We start from the raw sequence: 18,234 nt of genomic DNA on the forward strand, positions 1-18,234 counted from the left end.
TCCTCTGTATAATTCAGGACAGCACGAAGCAAATGACAGAAGCAGAACTACCATCACCACAAGCTGATTTTAGAGAGGGACGAGGCACATACAATCAAATTGCAAATATTCAGCAATCCATTGATTAGGCGTTTCTCTGACTACTCCAAAGAATTTGATATCATCCATCATGACAGTCTCTGGAGGATACTGGCTGACATGGGGATTCCAAAGCATCTAACTGAATTAATGACAAGTCTCCACCATCAACAGATCATGGTGCAAACAGCAGGAGGTTTTCCATTGGCACATGGAGACAGAATGCTCCTTTGCCTCCCAAGTCTTTTTAACATGTATGCAGAATTTCTTGTGAGACAAGCCCTGAAGGTTTTGATAAAGTGGAAGGAACTAGGATTTCCATTGGTGAACACTTCTTACTGACCTAGGATATGCTTTTTGTTGCAACCATCAATGGAATTCAACAAATGTTGGAGTCTGTTAAAAACAGTTAATGAGAAATATGTACTACTGAAAGGGGCAAAAATGAAAATGCATGTATCTTGACACTATCACTAATGTCAGGATGCAAGTGGACAACAAGATTAATGGTCAAGCTGTAGAGGAAGTAGATTGATTTAATTACCTGGGATCATTCATAGTCCAACCAAGGAGGCTATTTTAAATCGGAAGAAGACTAGGGATGGCTTGTTCAGTCGTGGCCTCCCTTATAAAAGTGTGGAAAAACCGTGGCCTCTCGAAACATACAAAGGTTCAACTGGTGAAAAGTATAATTTTTTTCCATAGCGACTTATGGAAGTGAATCTTAGGGAACTGATGTGGATGACTAGAAGAAAACTGAAGCCTTTGAAATGGGGTGCTGGCATATACTCTTATGTTTGAAATATTATTGGAGAAAAGAGGACTCTCTGCTCTCAGAAATCAACAGGCACAAACTTATGTAGTTTGCTCACATCAGCCATAGAGATGGAAATAATCTTGAGAAAGTTATCACGGAAGGAGTTCATGATGGGTCATCATAGTAAAGGACCAACAAGGAGATAAATAGATGGGGTGCCACTTAAAACTGGGAGGGGCAGCTGCTGAGTGTCTGAAGTTAGTGATGGATCAAGACTTCCAAAAATTCTGCTACAATGTCACCAGTATTCAGACATGAATAAATGGACTTTACTAATTTACAGCATTTTTATTGTATTTTTTTGACAAATAGAGTTTGAATGAAAAAAAATATCTTGTACTTTTATAGTAACTTTTATTAGATGAAATTGCTTTACAAAATCTCATTATGTCCTACAACATTTTTTAAAATAGGTATTATTATCCCCATTTTAAAGATGGAGAAACTGAGGCACACAGCGGCTAACTGACCTGCCCAATTTACAGTACTGGTGGCTGAAATCTTAGGGTGTCCTATTGTATTCCACATGTAAAACAAAACTCAGCTAATTCTTAAGCTGCACAAATTCTTTACCTGTCAGAAAGAATATATTCCTGAAAACGTCTAAGAGATAATTTAGTACTGGAACATGGAGTAGAGAGCTGCAGAAATGTGCCGTCTACAAATGAAACCGAGAACACCCATTTTCTTTAAAATGCCACCTGATTTACTGGCTAGCCACAGAGAAGATTTTTTCTCCTCATTTAATATTGTATTAACCAATTCCAATTCCCATGCAACTCCCATGAATGCTAATAGAGGTTGCTTGTGCATGGTACTGTATATCATATTGGATTTGTATGGTAACCCCACAGAAGTTGTGCTGTGGCCAAATCTTATTCTACACAAACACAATACTATATGATGATAAATTCATTCTCTCAGTTTACCTATATGATCCATAAATTTCTTTACTCTGTCAGGATCAACACTATTTGCCCAATAACCTTCTTTCTTGAAATATGAACCAATTATTAAAGCATTTGCATCCAAGTAGTTCCTTGCATTCTCCATCGTCACTCCAGACCCAATCAGCACTGGAATCTTCACAGCATGTTCAACTTCTAAGATGAAGAAAGCCACATATGTAAATCCAACAATAGGATTAAGCCCAGTCTAGAATCGTTCTCCCTTCTCCCACCCTTAAAATTATAGGGACACAAAATTAATCAGCCTTGACTTATCCAATTTCCAACTGATACTTTGCTAAAAAATGATACTGACTGTCAGCAACACCTGGTCTTGGTTTCTCTGGTAAAGAATTACGTGGCTTGTCTGTAGAAACCACTTGTAATGACTGCTAACAAAAGAAGAAGAGCTCTGTGTAAGCTTTTGAGCTTGTCTCTCTCACCAACTGAGAATAAATAAAAGCTATTACCTCACCCACCTTGTCTCTCTAATATTCTGGGACCAACATGGCTACAACAATGCTGCATTTGTTTTGTAAACCACTATTCAAGCAAAAGAAAGAGTTGGGGTCACACGAAACCACCATTGGCCATGCATCACAGGGCGGTTTCAGTGCTGAGGAAGAGGCAAAGCCTGGGACTGAAACAATTAACGGCCACTCTTGTGACCCCCACTCCACATGGGGCAATGACTATTTGGCAGTGAATCCTCTGGCCTCACTTGCACTAGCCCTTTCTTCTCCTGCCCCCACAAACCACGCTGCACAAAGATGCCCAAGAAGTAGGGTGGCCAATCCTCCTGGTTTCGTCGAGAGTCTACCGGAATCACGATCTGTCTCCCAGAGCTACTGCACCCAAACTGGGAGATTTTAAGCACTGACAGTCTGGTGGCGCAGCGGGGCTAAGGCAGGCTCCCTACCTGCCTTGGTTCCGCACTGCTCTCGGAAGCGGCCGGCACGTCCTTCTGGCTCCTGGGTGTGTGTGTGTCTCCGCGCCCTGCCCCCACCCAGAGTGCCGACTCTACAGGTCCCATTGGCCAGGAACTGCAGCCAATGGGAGCTGCGGGAGCAGTGCCTGTAGACAGGGGCAGCGGCGTGTGGAGACCCCTTGGCCCCCCCCGCCTAGGAGCCGCTGCCAGAGGGATGTGCTGGTCGCTCTTGGGAGCCGCCCGAGATAAGCGCCATCCCCCTCACCTCACCCCGTTCCCCAACCCCCAGCCCCAGCCCACACCCAAACTCCCTCCCAGAGCCTGCACCCCCTCCTGCACCCAAACTCCCTCCCAGAGCCTGCACCCTACACCCCAACCCCCTCCCACACCCCAACTCCCTGTCCCAGCCCACACCCCGCATCCCAAACTCCTTCCCCAGCCTGGTGAAAGTGAGTGAGGGTGGGGGAGAGAGAGGAAGGGGGGGTGGAGTGAGTGGGGGCGGGGCCTCGGAGAAGTGGCAGGACAGGGACATGGGCTTGGGGAAGGGGCAGGACAGGAGGAGGGGAAAGGTGTTTGGGTTTGTGTGATTAGGCCGTTGGCAACCCTACCAAGAAGCCTCTGCTGAACTAAGCTTTTGAGGGAGCTCCCTTGCGCAGCAGAAGTACAATGGTTCTTCTGCATCTTGGATTCCCTTGTTAGTAATATTACAGCAGTACCTAGCATCCAAATGAGATCAGAGCCTCATTTTACGAGGTGCTGTACAAACACATAGAAAGAGGCAGTCATTTATATTGCAGTAGCATCTAGAATAGAACCCAGATCACTCAAGTCAGAACCCAGTGTCTTGGGGACAGAATTTATTCCTGTGGGAGTTACTTAAATATAAAAATAAGGATTCTTAACTGTGTTATCAATTTCTCTCTCATCCCAAAAGGAAAACAATAAAAACAAATCTTTCTAGATGGTAATTAAAGTGTAACAGCAACAAGAATAAGACGTTATTCTTGTTTCCATTTATGTCAGCACAGATGGGTTTTTTTGGGTGGAGGCGGTGAGATTATTAAAATGGCAGAACTATTCAATAGTGCTGTGTTCATTACAATTCTGTAGTTATCAGTTTAAATCACAATAATGGTAGTTGGAGCAGTGTATATTTCTACCAGGTCTCTTTGCTGAATTTATGCTATACTGATGACTAGAACAAGATCTTCAGGGAAGAGGCAGCAAAACAGTGTTATTCCCCATGAAAGGAAAAGGAAAAACAGGCTCTCTAGTTGATCTTGTAATTTAGGGGAAGGGAAGTAGAGAAGCAAACAGTCCTTATGACCACTATTTGGACAACTCCATCTACTTTATTTGCAGGCCAAAGGCAGTGCTAGTAAATATTATTTTTGTTTTAAAAGGGAAGTGGGACATAAAAGCAGCACATTATTTTATCTAGAAACAACACATCAGTTAACAAGTCGAACCTTCACCAGGTTGCATACGGTGAAATTCACCCCAGGGCACAAGACAAGACTTATGCAACACTGAAGTCCCTCTTCAGGCTTTGTGCAGTCCCTGTGCACAAGGGTGAATTTCCCTAAGATTTATTCAAGTGACTGTGTTCACTGTGAGATGTAAGCATTCTGAGGTTTTTTGGTTTTTTTTTTTTAATATGACAGAAATTGATACAAGGTCCAGAGAAAGTAGTTTGTTGTTCAGATCACAAATTTATCATTATGCTCAGTTTCTTTTATGGAGAAAGGACAGATGATTAACAGAAGTCTCTGAAAGGCACAAGTCAATATCTAGCTATGAAAAAATAAAGACTCAATTCTAATAGGTGCTGAACTTCCTCATCACCATTAACTTCAAATTGGTTCTCACAAAAATGACTCGGTGCCTTGCAGGATGCTCTATTTGCTTCCTCAAAGAAAATGGTGTAGAACATTATTTCTGACCTTTACAGACATATAAAAATTGCTTTACTTGGTGATAACAAGCTGGCGTGGGTGGTTACAGCGTCAGGGGAAGGATACATATGTAAAATATAACTCTGCAAGAAAATGCTGTTTACTTTAAAGTTTCATAAGAATTGTGACTTGTTAATGATGCTACAGGAAAGACTAATTATTTACTTCCATTCTGCTTCACCAAGAGAAGAACTACCTATACAAATGCTACTAAAGCTTCCTCTAGGTCAGATGTGCTAGCATTCTTCCATCTAAAACACACACCATTTGTCACATAATGTTAGGGTGACCAGATGTCCTGATTTTATAGGGACAGTCCCAATTTTGTTTTTTTTTTCTTATATAGGCATCTATTACCCCCACATCCCGTCCCGATTTTTTACACTTGCTATCTGGTCACCCTACATACTGTAAACACAGAAGAATAAGACCATCCTACAGTGGAAGACAATTTTAAGGAAAGCCTTGCCCTGAATTAGACACATCAGATGAGTCGGGCTATAGCCCTTTTCATGCCTATTTTATATCCTGACAGGAGTCCTGCTCACAATAATAGATTCATTAGCTTTCCACTATATTACTGAACAAAAACAAAATCAGAATTTTATTTATACAATGCCCTATCTATTAAGAGTACCATATCCGCTTTACTTAGGCTCAAATACAGATTTAACATGACATTCTTTTCACAGATATGCGTTGCAGTGCTCAACTGCTCTCCCAGGAGCATTTGGCCAAAAGTCTGTATTTGTTTTTATGAAAAGTGCACAGGACACATTGCTGGCACTACATAATTATACTACGTCGATAAGTAAACTGATCATGCAGGAAGAGTAGAATATCTAAGCTGACATATGGGCCCGAGAGAATCCCTAAGAAGCAAAGACTAAGACAATGAAAACTGAAATGTGCTATTTCAAAGGCTTCCTTAAATAACAAAGGACCCAAGCATCCTGCAGTAATCTGTGTGTGAACTGGACCCTCCACACACAGATCTGTCCTTTCCTGTGCAGAAGGTGGGGCCAGCCAGAAAGTACCAGGATAGGGAACATACATCATCCTTACTGCCCACTTTGGCATTACATTTGGTTACCAAATTGAGTGTAAAGTCACTCAAATTATTTTAAACAGATACTTTCACACAGTAAGACATAATGTTGATCCAGGTCAAATGGTTTACATTTTGGTGTTGTTTAATAAGACTTGCACTATATCACTGCCCAAATTCTAACTTTTTATTTTTTAAATAGGCAACAGCATTATGGGAATCAGTGCAGTATGATGTTTCTGCATAGTAGAATTTAACAGTAATCACTACATTTGTTAATTGTCTCTAAACTCAAAACCTTGTTTATAACTCTTAAGCCAACTCTTCGCAAGCTATTGTACTTTTTCAGATAATTTTGTGACTATGTATTCTATGTGACAAGATCTCAAAGTTTATACAATTATACTTAGACATTCCTCTGCTTCAATAAACTATAACTAGAGGACACTGTGTTCTTCCTTGTGACAGTATATCTGCATACATGTCTAATAAAAATCAGATGAAATAGCAAAGCATAATGAAACCTTTTGAACTAGGATATGCACAAGTTGCATGAAATAAAGGTCAACAATTCATAGCTTTAAAAAAAAAAAGGTAAACAGTGTAAAACTAAACAATGCCCCAATAACTTGCTCTAATACTTTTCTTTAACATTTTATTCATATGCAATAATCATTGTACCATACACACCACTGTGTTTATGGTATATGCAGTACTGTAACACATTTTAGTTATTTTAATTCAAAGGGCTTTTTTTCATCATTATGCTTAGTGCTTGTAAAAGGTGCAGATTAGAGACAGATGTCCTCTCTTTATCTATAGAACAGGTACAGCATGGGCAGCAGCAATGTGCTTGTACCCAACATAAGCGAACCACCCATGTGCAGAAAGGTAAATTGGTCTCCATGTCCCCACTGTGAACAATGCCAACAAAGGTCCAAATTATTACTATCTACTCTGGTGGTTTTTGTGACATGGGTACATGTCCAGCGGTTACTGGACTGCGACCACTAACTCATTTTCCCACAGTTCAACAAACAGTCATCAGATAGTAAAAACTTTTTAGTTACTTCCAACCTAGGCTGGATATGGACTGGAGATCTAAAGAAGAAAGCACCTATCCTCCAAAAGCAAGCCTTGAGCTATTTAGACTTGGACAAGTCTCCCATCATAGAAGTTTTTGTAATATAATTTTGCCTATCTGAAAGATAAACACATTCTCAAATGGAAATATAGTCTGCTAAGAAATTAAGTGCAACATAAGCCCAGCATTCTAATGCCTGCTTCTTAATGGCCCAACAGTGGCAGAGTGCAAGAGCACAAGGGACTTTGGGTCCCTCACTTCCTAGACCAGTGCTGCTTAGGTACTTTGTAGAACTGAAGTAGCTGGGTACTACAGAGAGGCCAATAGTCACTGACTGTATAAGCAATGCCTGCCAGCTGCTGTGTGGAATGGACTGGTAGTTGCCTCAGAGGAGCCTGCTTGCCTGCACTCATAAACAGAGAAAAAGCGACGTATCTATAGTCATCTATAAAAGTTTTACAGAGAATAATACTTGAGAGATCCTCACAATATCATGTGAAAAGACCTTTGGTCAGGGCTGGTCATGGCAAAGTATCACCACAATTAGGAGGCTTGAATTAAGGTATCAACATAATCTAAACAAAATTCTAGCCCCTTCACACAGTTTCCTTGTTTGACAGAAACACTTCTTTCCTACCTCAAATCACAGTCAATTCAATACATCAGAGACAAAGGCACTAGCATTTCTGTATTGCTGCATAACAAATCTGAAGAAGGATATGGCAAAATCTCAACTGCCTTTTCAGTTCTGCTTTCAAGAGACAGCTGATCAGATCAAAGCTTAAGTTGGCATAAAATGTTTTAAATTATATATTTTGGAACATGATGAAAAGTGTCCAATTTTGTCTACACTTAACGTCTTCATTGTAACACAGTACTTCTAACAACACAGAAACTTGTGAAATGCAAAAATTCACTCACACCAACGCTCAACTTTGTGACCGTAGGTCTGATTCTGTTAGAGAGATTACCAACACTGATGTGCTTAAACTGTCATTTCCGACCCAAGAATACTGATTTTTCAAGAGGTCCCTCCCCAATTAACAACTCAAAACTACCAACCCTCTTAAATGAGGGATTGCCACACTGTCATAAAATCTCAGCACCTAGCTGTGTGACCCAACCAAAACAAACCCAGAATACTAGGTTTGTTGTATTCATGACACAAAAGTGAGAGCCACACAAATGGGTATACTTTGTGTCATTTCTCTGATCTCTGTTCTTTGGAGCCAGAAAGAGAATAAAACTGGCATGTATACATAAATTCTAGAATCCATGGTTTGGCTTGGTTGGTATCCCACTGTAAAAAACTATAAGACAAAATCTGCTCTCTGATGCGTGAGCTGGCACCCACCAAAGTCAAGGGAAGCTACACACATCCTAGAACAGAATTTTGCCTTCTGCTTTTTACGACTTTTTGAGACTTATTTGTTTTTTCCATTGAAGAAGGGGGAAACAAAAAACTAATTTAAGGGTGTGGATGATACAAAGGTTAAGTCTGTCAAACTTTAGAGTCACATTGTTTTCAGAAGGTTCTGTTTCATGAAACAATTTTTGTTTTAATAATTAGAAAATCTATTACTTTAAGAGGCCTATCTTCATACATAGCCAACTTTCCACTGCAGTTTACCTAAGGGTGGGCTAAAATGTAGTCATTTATCATCTATTCTTTGGCAAGGGCTTTGTTTTAATTCTGTATATGCACATGAAAACCTAATTTGTCAAGTTTAATATGCCCTGTAACAACATAGTGTTGAACCTGTATTATATGGATAAATATTGGAAATTTCCACTAACTATGTAACATTCTGAATGTGGTCTGATACATATTTACCAGAGAGACCTGCGTAAAACATGTAGTATGTTTATCACCTGCCTTTTCTTCTTTAGAATTGTAATAAGGAAGGATGAATGACTGGCTGTCTTTAGACCAGAAAGAACCATGTTTAAAGCAGCAAGAATGGAACCCACAAAAGCAGCCTTCTTGTTTCTTCAAACATGATTTTTGGTAAAAATGTTCCCAGTCTTGGTTGAGCATATGATGATTACTTTTAGAGCCTGATCCTGGGAGGTGATGAACACCAGTCATATCGATGGGAGCTGACTTCAAATGAAAGTTGCAGGTGCTCAGCATTTCTCAGATTCAAGCCATTCATCTACGGGAATATCAGTCCTTAGCACAATGAACTGTAACAAAGGAGCAATCCAATTTGTTGAAGACAATTCCAACCTGTGCCAATATAGCAACATCAGGCACCATACATGATATCTACACAGGTCAGAATTCATGGGTCAAGTTATCTCTCTTAGAAACAAATACGCCTTTAAAAATAATTTAAATGTCACATACTTTTCCACTTATCAGAGAAAGAGAATTATTTTTCAACTCTTAAAGGCTACACTTCCCCTAGTATTACTGCACCGAAATGTCCAAATCTCGGCAGGTTCCTCTCTTGCTGCTGGAATATGTGTTTCACAATGAGAAATCCAATTATAAATAGTCTTTCCATGTTAATAGGTAAGTATTTTTAACTAGTCTAGTTATTAGCCTTTAAAAAAAAAAAAAAAAAAGGCTATGGAGAATCTCATTCTTAAATTAAAATCATGTAGAAATTGAGCCTTCCTTTTCTTACAAGATGCCAGTATGAGTAACACTTAAATGTTACCAAGCATACTTTCCCAATACTTACAATAATTTTAACTTTTATGCCATAAAAATTGTTTTTATAAACATGCTACTGTACATCCAACCAAAACCCAAATCACTCTGGTTTGTGCGAGACCAAATCAAACTCTACGGTGAAAGAAAGTTTCTCTGTTTTTAGAACAGAGAATGTATAGATTTCTCTCTATATTTAATCCAGAAAATGATTCACTGGTTGTTGCCCGACCTTCGTGTGACAGCTCTCACCTTTCAATTCTTTAGGATCTGCCTGCATTCCAGTAGCTGTTCCAGTCAATACAATCCCATCAGCAAGGAAGAGCTCAGCAGCCTTAGCAGTCTCTGATATACTGACATCTGCTGTCAGAGCGTGAGCGCTGTAAACAGCAGAAACATAACCTGTTGTTACTTTCAGCATACATACTTGCTATCCACCTTGTTTTCTTACAACTCATGATTGTATTTCAATTCCCTGCTGTCAGAACAACTGAAGATTGACTTTTGAGTGTTAAGTGCCCTTTTTTTTTTTTTTTTTTTTTTTTTTTACAGTTGACATTAAAAACACAATGTGAGGGGAAAAAAAAAAGTTTGGTCATCCTAGACCCATAACCCACTTGTCTCTTTGTCTGGGTCTCACCCTGTCTACACAGTGACTGCTAAATGTGCTAGACTGTCACCCTGGAGTACCAACTGAGCTGGCAGCTTTTGTAGTGAGTGCCTAATTTTCATAGATGCTGAACTCCCCTGATTTCAAGTGGATTTGTAGGTGCTCGGCTTTTCTGTAAATCAGGTCCTTGTCCTCTAGGAACTGGACTAGGAGCATCATCTCATTTCATAAAGGCCAACAAAAAGAACTAACTTTCAGTCATTAGCAAGCACTATATCCTGGATATCTGTCTTTGGAGGAAAAAATGAGAGCCGCTATCATCTTCAAACAGTAGTTGCTTCATGCATCCAAAGATGTACCATTCAAATTTTAAGCAGTAACTGTCAGTAAGATGTGTAAGCTAGCCTCTTTTTCTGAAACCTACATCTACAGCAACCTCAGCTTTAGACAGCTTCAAAAATTTGAGAAAGTTTTAGCCTTTGAAACACCAACTTTTACATTTATAATTTCCCCCTATCTTTTCCACAATAGAATCAGAAAATACAATATTTAAGACAGACAATATTATACAGTAACCTGATACCCTGTTATGGTAGTACAGAGCACTAACCACAAAAGACCAGTAGTCCTGGGACTAGTGTCCTTCTTTCTGGGCCAACCAGATCTGGGAATGGAATAGAAGGAACTTGCTTCAGTCATATTGAGAGGCAGTGCCTCTTCTGGCATATTCACTCTGCCATGACCCTCTCCAGCAGTGTGACTGTGCTAAAAAAAGAATACCAAACAACTTTTTGCAGCCAGAAGAAAGTCATTGTGATGTCAGGGCCTTGATGAAGTTGTGCATATGTAAAAATATGGAGGGAAAAAACAGAGTGAAAGGAAACGGAAATCCCTAACGCTAGTAACGGAGGATAACCTGGGAAACAGTTTGTCAAGTTAGAGAATTGGACACTGCTAATTCTTGGTGCCAGGCATTTTGTTGTTGTTGTTAGAGAAACCACCACAGCCTTTTAACCCCTGCCCTTTAGTTCAATAATCCCATGAATATTTGTTTCCCATAAACTGGTTAGATGACATTCTCCTTTCCACTATTAACTAAGCAAATAACAAACACCACATTGCATCAGCCTATGAACAACTCAGTGTACATTCTAAATATCAGTGTCTCATATGACAAAGATGAGAATATGTGCATGAAGTACCACATTCTGGGACTTCTCAGGAGAAGAAGAAATATCATTGTACGGATGTTCAGAATATGGAGAAGTGAAGTTAGAAAGTAAATGCTTTGAAGGAACCTTTAAACTTATGTTGAAAATGCTGCATTTCATTTATTATAATGAAATGTTTCTTTTTTTAAACCAGATATTAAATATGCCCCAAACCTAGCTATTTCCATGACTTTTCCCACACTCCACACACAAATCTTTCTTGAATTCAAGCTACTTGATATGCGCAATACACAGCTTTTTGGTTCTCTCTTTTTCTGAATTAAATTTCAAAGAAACATCTAATAACAGAAAGGACTGTGTGACAATTGTGATGAAATGTCAGCTTGAATTCACATAGCTGTCATAAGATGCTGCTGCCTGATAATCATAAAACATACTCCATATCCACATACAGCACTGATTTAAAATTGAAGAAACCAATATTAGAGGGAAAGGGATAAGAGCTTTTAATGTGGCAAAAATCTCATGATTTATTTGTGTCACATTTGGTAGCCACTCATATAACTTAGCTATTAAAATATTAATATTAACTTAGCTATTAAAATAGCTATTTTAGATGCTTAACCTCATGAAACATGATTTATTTGTAAACATAATAAGGAGATACATCTAACTGATATAAAGCATCACCTTATGTCAGACACAAGACATTTACAAATTCTGAAAGTTAAACAACTGCAAATTACACAGATACAGAAAGCTGCAGTTTATAGGTGCAAGTTTAATAGTTTTGCAAGACCCTGCGTGAGCAGTAAAGTTCTCCCAATATTCACTTTCTGAGTAATTAATAAGATGAATGTAAAATGAACATCAGATTATTTTTACATTAACACATATGTAAACAGTGCGCATATTTACCTGTGTTTCTTTTTAATATCGGCAAAAATTTGAACATGCTGTGCTCCGATTTGTTTTCGGTATCTTAGCAGATCACCTGCACAGGCATTTATAATCCCTTCATCAGCAACATGAGAAAAAACAAACCCTTCAACTCGGATAAAATCCAGACCTAGAAAAGAAATTTGAAATCTGAAGATGAAATTGAACTGCAAAGAGAAATTACATTTCTCCTAAATTTCATCCTGTAATTACATTTTAAGTCTATTCTGATACAGTATTGAGAGGTTCTCAGACACTAGCGCAAAAAGCAAGTCTCTGCTGATAAGTAGTTTGTCAAGCCTAGTCAAAACATGTGTTAAAGATTTTTAGTGCAACCCATCACCGTGGCCTCTAGGTGCAAGGCATACATCAAGAGCAACACAAACTGAATTTCCACAAACAGCCCCCCCCCCAATACCTCCTAGGCCCACTACAAGGAAAAAACCGTAAGCTGGATGGTGAGCTACCTCTTAATTGCAGCTAAGATACAATCTTTGGATTTCGATGTACAAATTTCAAATTTTAAAATAAATTTCTAAAACTTTCTGCAGTTTTTATTTAATTGGTCAAATTTAGAGATCCGGCCCTGCAATTCTTATAGAGATTGAATGCCTATTAAAATAGAAAGGGAGTTTTGCTTGAGTGCAAAATCAGGCCCCAATTAAAAATGATTTTCAGTTGTGAATTTAGAACATTATTGGGTAATCCAGTAAAATGGCAGTTCTCAAACTTTTGCATACTGTGGGGCACTATTTAAGACAATGACTTTCATTTCTCCCTTTCCCCCACATTCTCTCCCCTCCCAGTGTACCAAACTCACATTTGCCTTGCATCAACTATAGTGTTTGATTCTAAGAAGAAGCAACAATAGGTAGTAAAGGAATAAGATGAATCTAAGGTAATTATATGGCTCCCAGTACTGTGGTATCTGAGAATCTCCCTATCTTTAGTGTATTTACACTGTGAGGTAGGAAAGTGCTATTATCTCCTGTGATGGGGTATGCACCCCACACTTTCTCTTACTACTATAGTTATTTTTCCAGAAACCTCTTAGAACAGATGTTCACCACAGTTGCCAACTTTCACACAGTAAATAAGCACCCTGACTTTCATAATAAGCCCAAAAATCAAGCTAATCCCATTTCAAAACAAGTCCAAAACAAGCCAATCCTTAAGAACCCCAACACTCTATGCCCTGGTCTACACTAGGAGTTTAGGTCGAATTTAGCAGCGTTAAATCGATGTAAACCTGCACCCGTCTACACGATGAAGCCCTTTTTTTCGACTTAAAGGGCTCTTAAAATCGATTTCCTTAATCCACCTCTGACAAGTGGATTAGCGCTTAAATTGGCCTTGCCTGGTCGAATTTGGGGTACTGTGGATGCAATTAGACGGTATTGGCCTCCGGGAGCTACCCCAGAGTGCTCTATTGTGACCGCTCTGGACAGCACTCTCAACTTAGATGCACTGGCCAGGAAGACAGGAAAAGGCCCGCGAACTTTTGAATTTCAACTTCCTGTTTGCATGGTCACCTGCAGCTTGCCATGCTGGCCAGAGCTCATCAGCAGAGGTGACCATGCAGAGCTCATCAGCAGAGGTGACCATGATGGAGTCCCAGAATCGCAAAAGAGCTCCAGCATGGACCGAATGGGAGGTACAGGATCTGATCGCTGTATGGGGAGAGGAATCCATGCTATCAGAACTCCGTTCCAGTTTTCGAAATGCCAAAACATTTGTCAAAATCTCCCAGAGCATGAAGGACAGAGGCCATAACAGGGACCCGAAGCAATGCCGCGTGAAACTTAAGGAGCTGAGCCAAGTCTACCAGAAAACCAGAGAGGCAAACGGCCGCTCCAGGTCAGAGCCCCAAAAATGCCGCTTCTATGATGGGCTGCATGCCATTTTAGGGGGTTCAGCCACCACGACCCCAGCCGTGTTGTTTGACTCCTTCAATGGAGATGGAGGAAACACAGAAGCAAGTTTTGGGGACGAGGAAGATGATGATGATGAAGTTGTAGATAGCTTACAGCGAGCAAGCAGAGAAACCGGTTTTCCCGACAGCCAGGAACTGTTTCTCACCCTGGACCTGGAGGCAGTCCCCCCCGGACCCACCCAAGGCTGCCTCCCGGACCCGCCAGGTGGAGAAGAGGAGAACTCTGGTGAGTGTACCTTTTAAAATACTATACATAGTTTAAAAGCAAGCATGTTTAATGATTAATTTGCCCTGGCATTTGCAGCTCTCCTGGATGTACTCCCAAAGCCTTTGCAAAAGGTTTCTGGGGAGGGCAGCCTTATTCCACCCTCCATGGTAGGACACTTTACCACACCAGGCCAGTAGCATGTACTCGGGAATCATTGTAGAACAAAGCATTGCAGTGTATGTTTGCTGGCGTTCAAACAACATCCGTTCTTTATCTCTCTGTGTTATCCTCAGGAGAGTGATATCATTCATGGTCACCTGGTTGAAATAGGGTGCTTTTCTTAAGGGGACATGCAGAGGTGCCCGTTCCTGCTGGGCTGTTTGCCTGTGGCTGAACAGACATGTTCCCCGCTGTTAGCCGGGGGGGTGGGTGAGAGGCTAGCCACGTGGTGAGGGGAGGCAAAATGCGACCTTGGAACGAAAGCACATGTGCTGTATATGTAATGTTAACAGCAAGGTTTACCGTGAAAGAGTATAGCCATTGTTCTAGAAAATGTGTCTTTTTAAATACTACTGCCTCTTTTTTTCTCCACCGGCTGCATGTGTTTCGATGATCACAGGATCTTCTCCTTCCCAGAGGCTAGTGAAGATTAGAAGGTGAAAAAAAAGCACTCGTGATGAAATGTTCTCTGAGCTCATGGTGTCCTCCCCCACACTGACATAGCACAGACGACTGCGTGGAGGCAGACAATGTCAGAGTGCAGGAAAGCACAATATGACCGGGAGGAGAGGTAGCAGGCTGAAGAGAGGGCTGAAGCTCAAATGTGGCGGCAGCGTGATGAGAGGAGGCAGGATTCAATGCTGAGGCTGCTGGAGGATCAAACCAATATGCTCCAGCGTATGGCTGAGCTGCAGGAAAGGCAGCAGGACTACAGACCGCCGCTACAGCCCCTGTGTAACCAACTGCCCTCCTCCCCAAGTTCCATAGCCTCCTCACCCAGACGCCCAAGTACGCGGTGGGGGAGCCTCCGGCCACCCGGCCACTCCACCCCAGAGGACTGCCCAAGCAACAGAAGGCTGGCATTCAATAAGTTTTAAAGTTTTAAACTTTTAAAGTGCTGTGTGGCCTTGTCCTTCCCTCCTCCACCACCCCTCCTGGTGCTTCTCTCCTCCACCACCCCTCCCGGGCTACCTTGGTAGTTATCCCCCTATTTGTGTGATGAATGAATAAAGAATGCATGAATGTGAAGCAACAATGACTTTATTGCCTCTGACAGCGGTGATCGAAGGGAGGAGGGGAGGGTGGTTAGCTTACAGGGAAGTAGAGTGAACCAAGGGGCGGTGGGTTTCATCATGGAGAAACAAACAGAACTTTCACACCGTAGCCTGTCCAGTCATGAAACTGGTTTTCAAAGCTTCTCTGATGCGCACCGCGCCCTCCTGTGCTCTTCTAACCGCCCTGGTGTCTGGCTGTGCGAAACCAGCAGCCGGACGATTTGCCTCAACCTCCCACCCTGCCATAAATGTCTCCCCCTTACTCTCACAGATATTGTGGAGCGCACAGCAAGCAGTAATAACAGTAGGAATATTGGTTTCGCTGAGGTCTAACCGAGTCAGTAAACTGCGCCAGCACGCTTTTAAACGTCCAAATGCACATTCTACCACCATTCTGCACTTGCTCAGCCTGTAGTTGAACAGCTCCTGACTACTGTCCAGGCTGCCTGTGTACGGCTTCATGAGCCATGGCATTAAGGGGTAGGCTGGGTCCCCAAGGATAACTATAGGCATTTCAATGTCCCCAACTGTTATTTTCTGGTCTGGGAATAAAGTCCCTTCCTGCAGCTTTTGAAACAGACCAGAGTTCCTGAAGATGCGAGCGTCATGTACCTTTCCCGGCCATCCCACGTTGATGTTGGTGAAACGTCCCTTGTGATCCACCAGTGCTTGCAGCACTATTGAAAAGTACCCCTTGCGGTTTATGTACTCGCCGGCTTGGTGCTCCGGTGCCAAGATATGGATATGGGTTCCGTCTATGGCCCCACCACAGTTAGGGAATCCCATTGTAGCAAAGCCATCCACTATGACCTGCACATTTCCCAGGGTCACTACCCTTGATATCAGCAGATCTTTGATTGCGTTGGCTACTTGCATCACAGCAGCCCCCCAGTAGATTTGCCCACTCCAAATTGATTCCCGACTGACCAGTAGCTGTCTGGCGTTGCAAGCTTCCACAGGGCTATCGCCACTCGCTTCTCAACTGTGAGAGCTGCTCTCATCTTGGTATTCTTGCACCTCAGGGCAGGGGAAAGCAAGTCACAAAGTTCCATAAAAGTGCCCTTACGCATGCGAAAGTTTCGCAACCACTGGGAATCGTCCCAGACCTGCAACACTATGCGGTCCCACCAGTCTGTGCTTGTTTCCCGAGCCCAGAATCGACGTTCCACCACATGAACCTGGCCCATTAGCACCATGATGCCCACATTGCCAGGGCCCCTGCTTTGAGAGAAGTCTGTGTCCATGTCCTCATCACTCTCGTCACCACGCTGACGTCGCCTACCCACCCGGTTTCGCTTTGCCAGGTTCTGGTGCTGCATATACTGCTGGATAATGCGCGTGGTGTTTAATGTGCTCCTAATTGCCAAAGTGGTCTGAGCGGGCTCCATGCTTGCCGTGGTATGGCGTCTGCACAGAAAAAAGGCGCGGAACGATTGTCTGCCGTTGCCCTGATGGAGGGAGAGGCAACTGACGACATGGCTTACAGGGTTGGCTTACAGGGAGTTAAAATCAACAAAGGGGGTGGCTTTGCGAGAAACTGAATGGCCCCCTCAAGGATAGAACTCAAAACCGGGTTTGGCAGGCCGTTGATTTCACAGAGGGAAGGAGGAGAAAATGAATACAAAACAAATCTGGTCTATTTCTTGTTTTGAGCCGCTTCATCTATCTTTATACATCTTGCTGGCAGCAGACTGTGCAGTACGACCGCTAGCCGTCATCATCTCCTGGGTGCTTGGCAGAAGACGGTGCAGTATGACGACTAGCCATCATCTTCTGCTGGCTGGAGGTTAAAAGACAGTGCACTACCGGTAGGACTGAATCGCCACGAGACGAAACTTAAAAGGGAAATGATCTGGCTGAGTCACTCCCATGTTTGCCCAGGCACCCGATTAAAAGAGCACCCAGGACTACGTCGATGACAGCTACCAGTCATACTGCACTGTCTGCTGCCAAAAGGCAATTAACTGCTGCTGTGTAGCAATGCAGTACCAGGTCTGCCAGCACCCAGGAGACATACGGTATCGGTTTGCTGAGCGGGCTCCATGCTTGCCGTGGTATGGCGTCTGCACAGGTAACTCAAGAAAAAAGGTGCAAAACGATTGTCTGCCCCTGCTTTCACGGAGGGAGGGAGGGAGGGAGGGAGGGAACGGGGGCCTGACGATATGTACCCAGAACCACCCGCGACAATGTTTTAGACCCATCAGGCACTGGGATTTCTACCCAGAATTCAGATGGGCAGCGGAGACTGTGGGAACTGTGGGATAGCCACCTACCGTGCAACGCTCCGGAAGTCGATGGTTGCCTCGGTACTGTGGACACACTCCGCCGACTACATGCACTTAGAGCACTTGTGTGGGGACACACACAATCAACTGTATAAAACCGCTTTCTACAAAACCGAGTTCTATAAATTCGACCTAATTTCGTAGTGTAGACATACCCCATGTGACAAGATCCCCCTGGTGGCAGGCCCAATATGCACCCCTGACTCTCTTCCTCCCCCACACTGGCCCCTGCTTGCCAGAAGCCGATTTAAAAAAAAGAAAAAAAAAAAGCAACAAGCTACAAGCCAAAAACTAGCC

At 42.3% G+C, this 18,234-nt stretch overlaps 1 protein-coding gene across 2 annotated transcripts in view; it reads right to left on the minus strand.

Moving 5' to 3' along the window:
- Positions 1 to 1,290: 1,290 nt before the first annotated feature.
- Positions 1,291 to 18,234, minus strand: part of LOC141996853 (uncharacterized protein F13E9.13, mitochondrial-like) — a 38,206-nt gene continuing 21,262 nt past the window's right edge. For both annotated transcript variants that reach the window (XM_074969158.1, XM_074969159.1), the window contains 3 exons: positions 12,217 to 12,367; positions 9,769 to 9,896; positions 1,291 to 1,998 (listed from right to left, as the gene is read on the minus strand). In XM_074969158.1, coding sequence (XP_074825259.1) covers positions 1,808 to 1,998; positions 9,769 to 9,896; positions 12,217 to 12,367 — 470 coding nt within the window. In that variant the 3' untranslated portion in view covers positions 1,291 to 1,807. The remainder of the gene's footprint in view (positions 1,999 to 9,768; positions 9,897 to 12,216; positions 12,368 to 18,234) is intronic.

The sequence above is a fragment of the Natator depressus genome, chromosome 12 (assembly GCF_965152275.1).
Source record: "Natator depressus isolate rNatDep1 chromosome 12, rNatDep2.hap1, whole genome shotgun sequence".
NCBI lineage: Eukaryota > Metazoa > Chordata > Testudines > Cheloniidae > Natator > Natator depressus.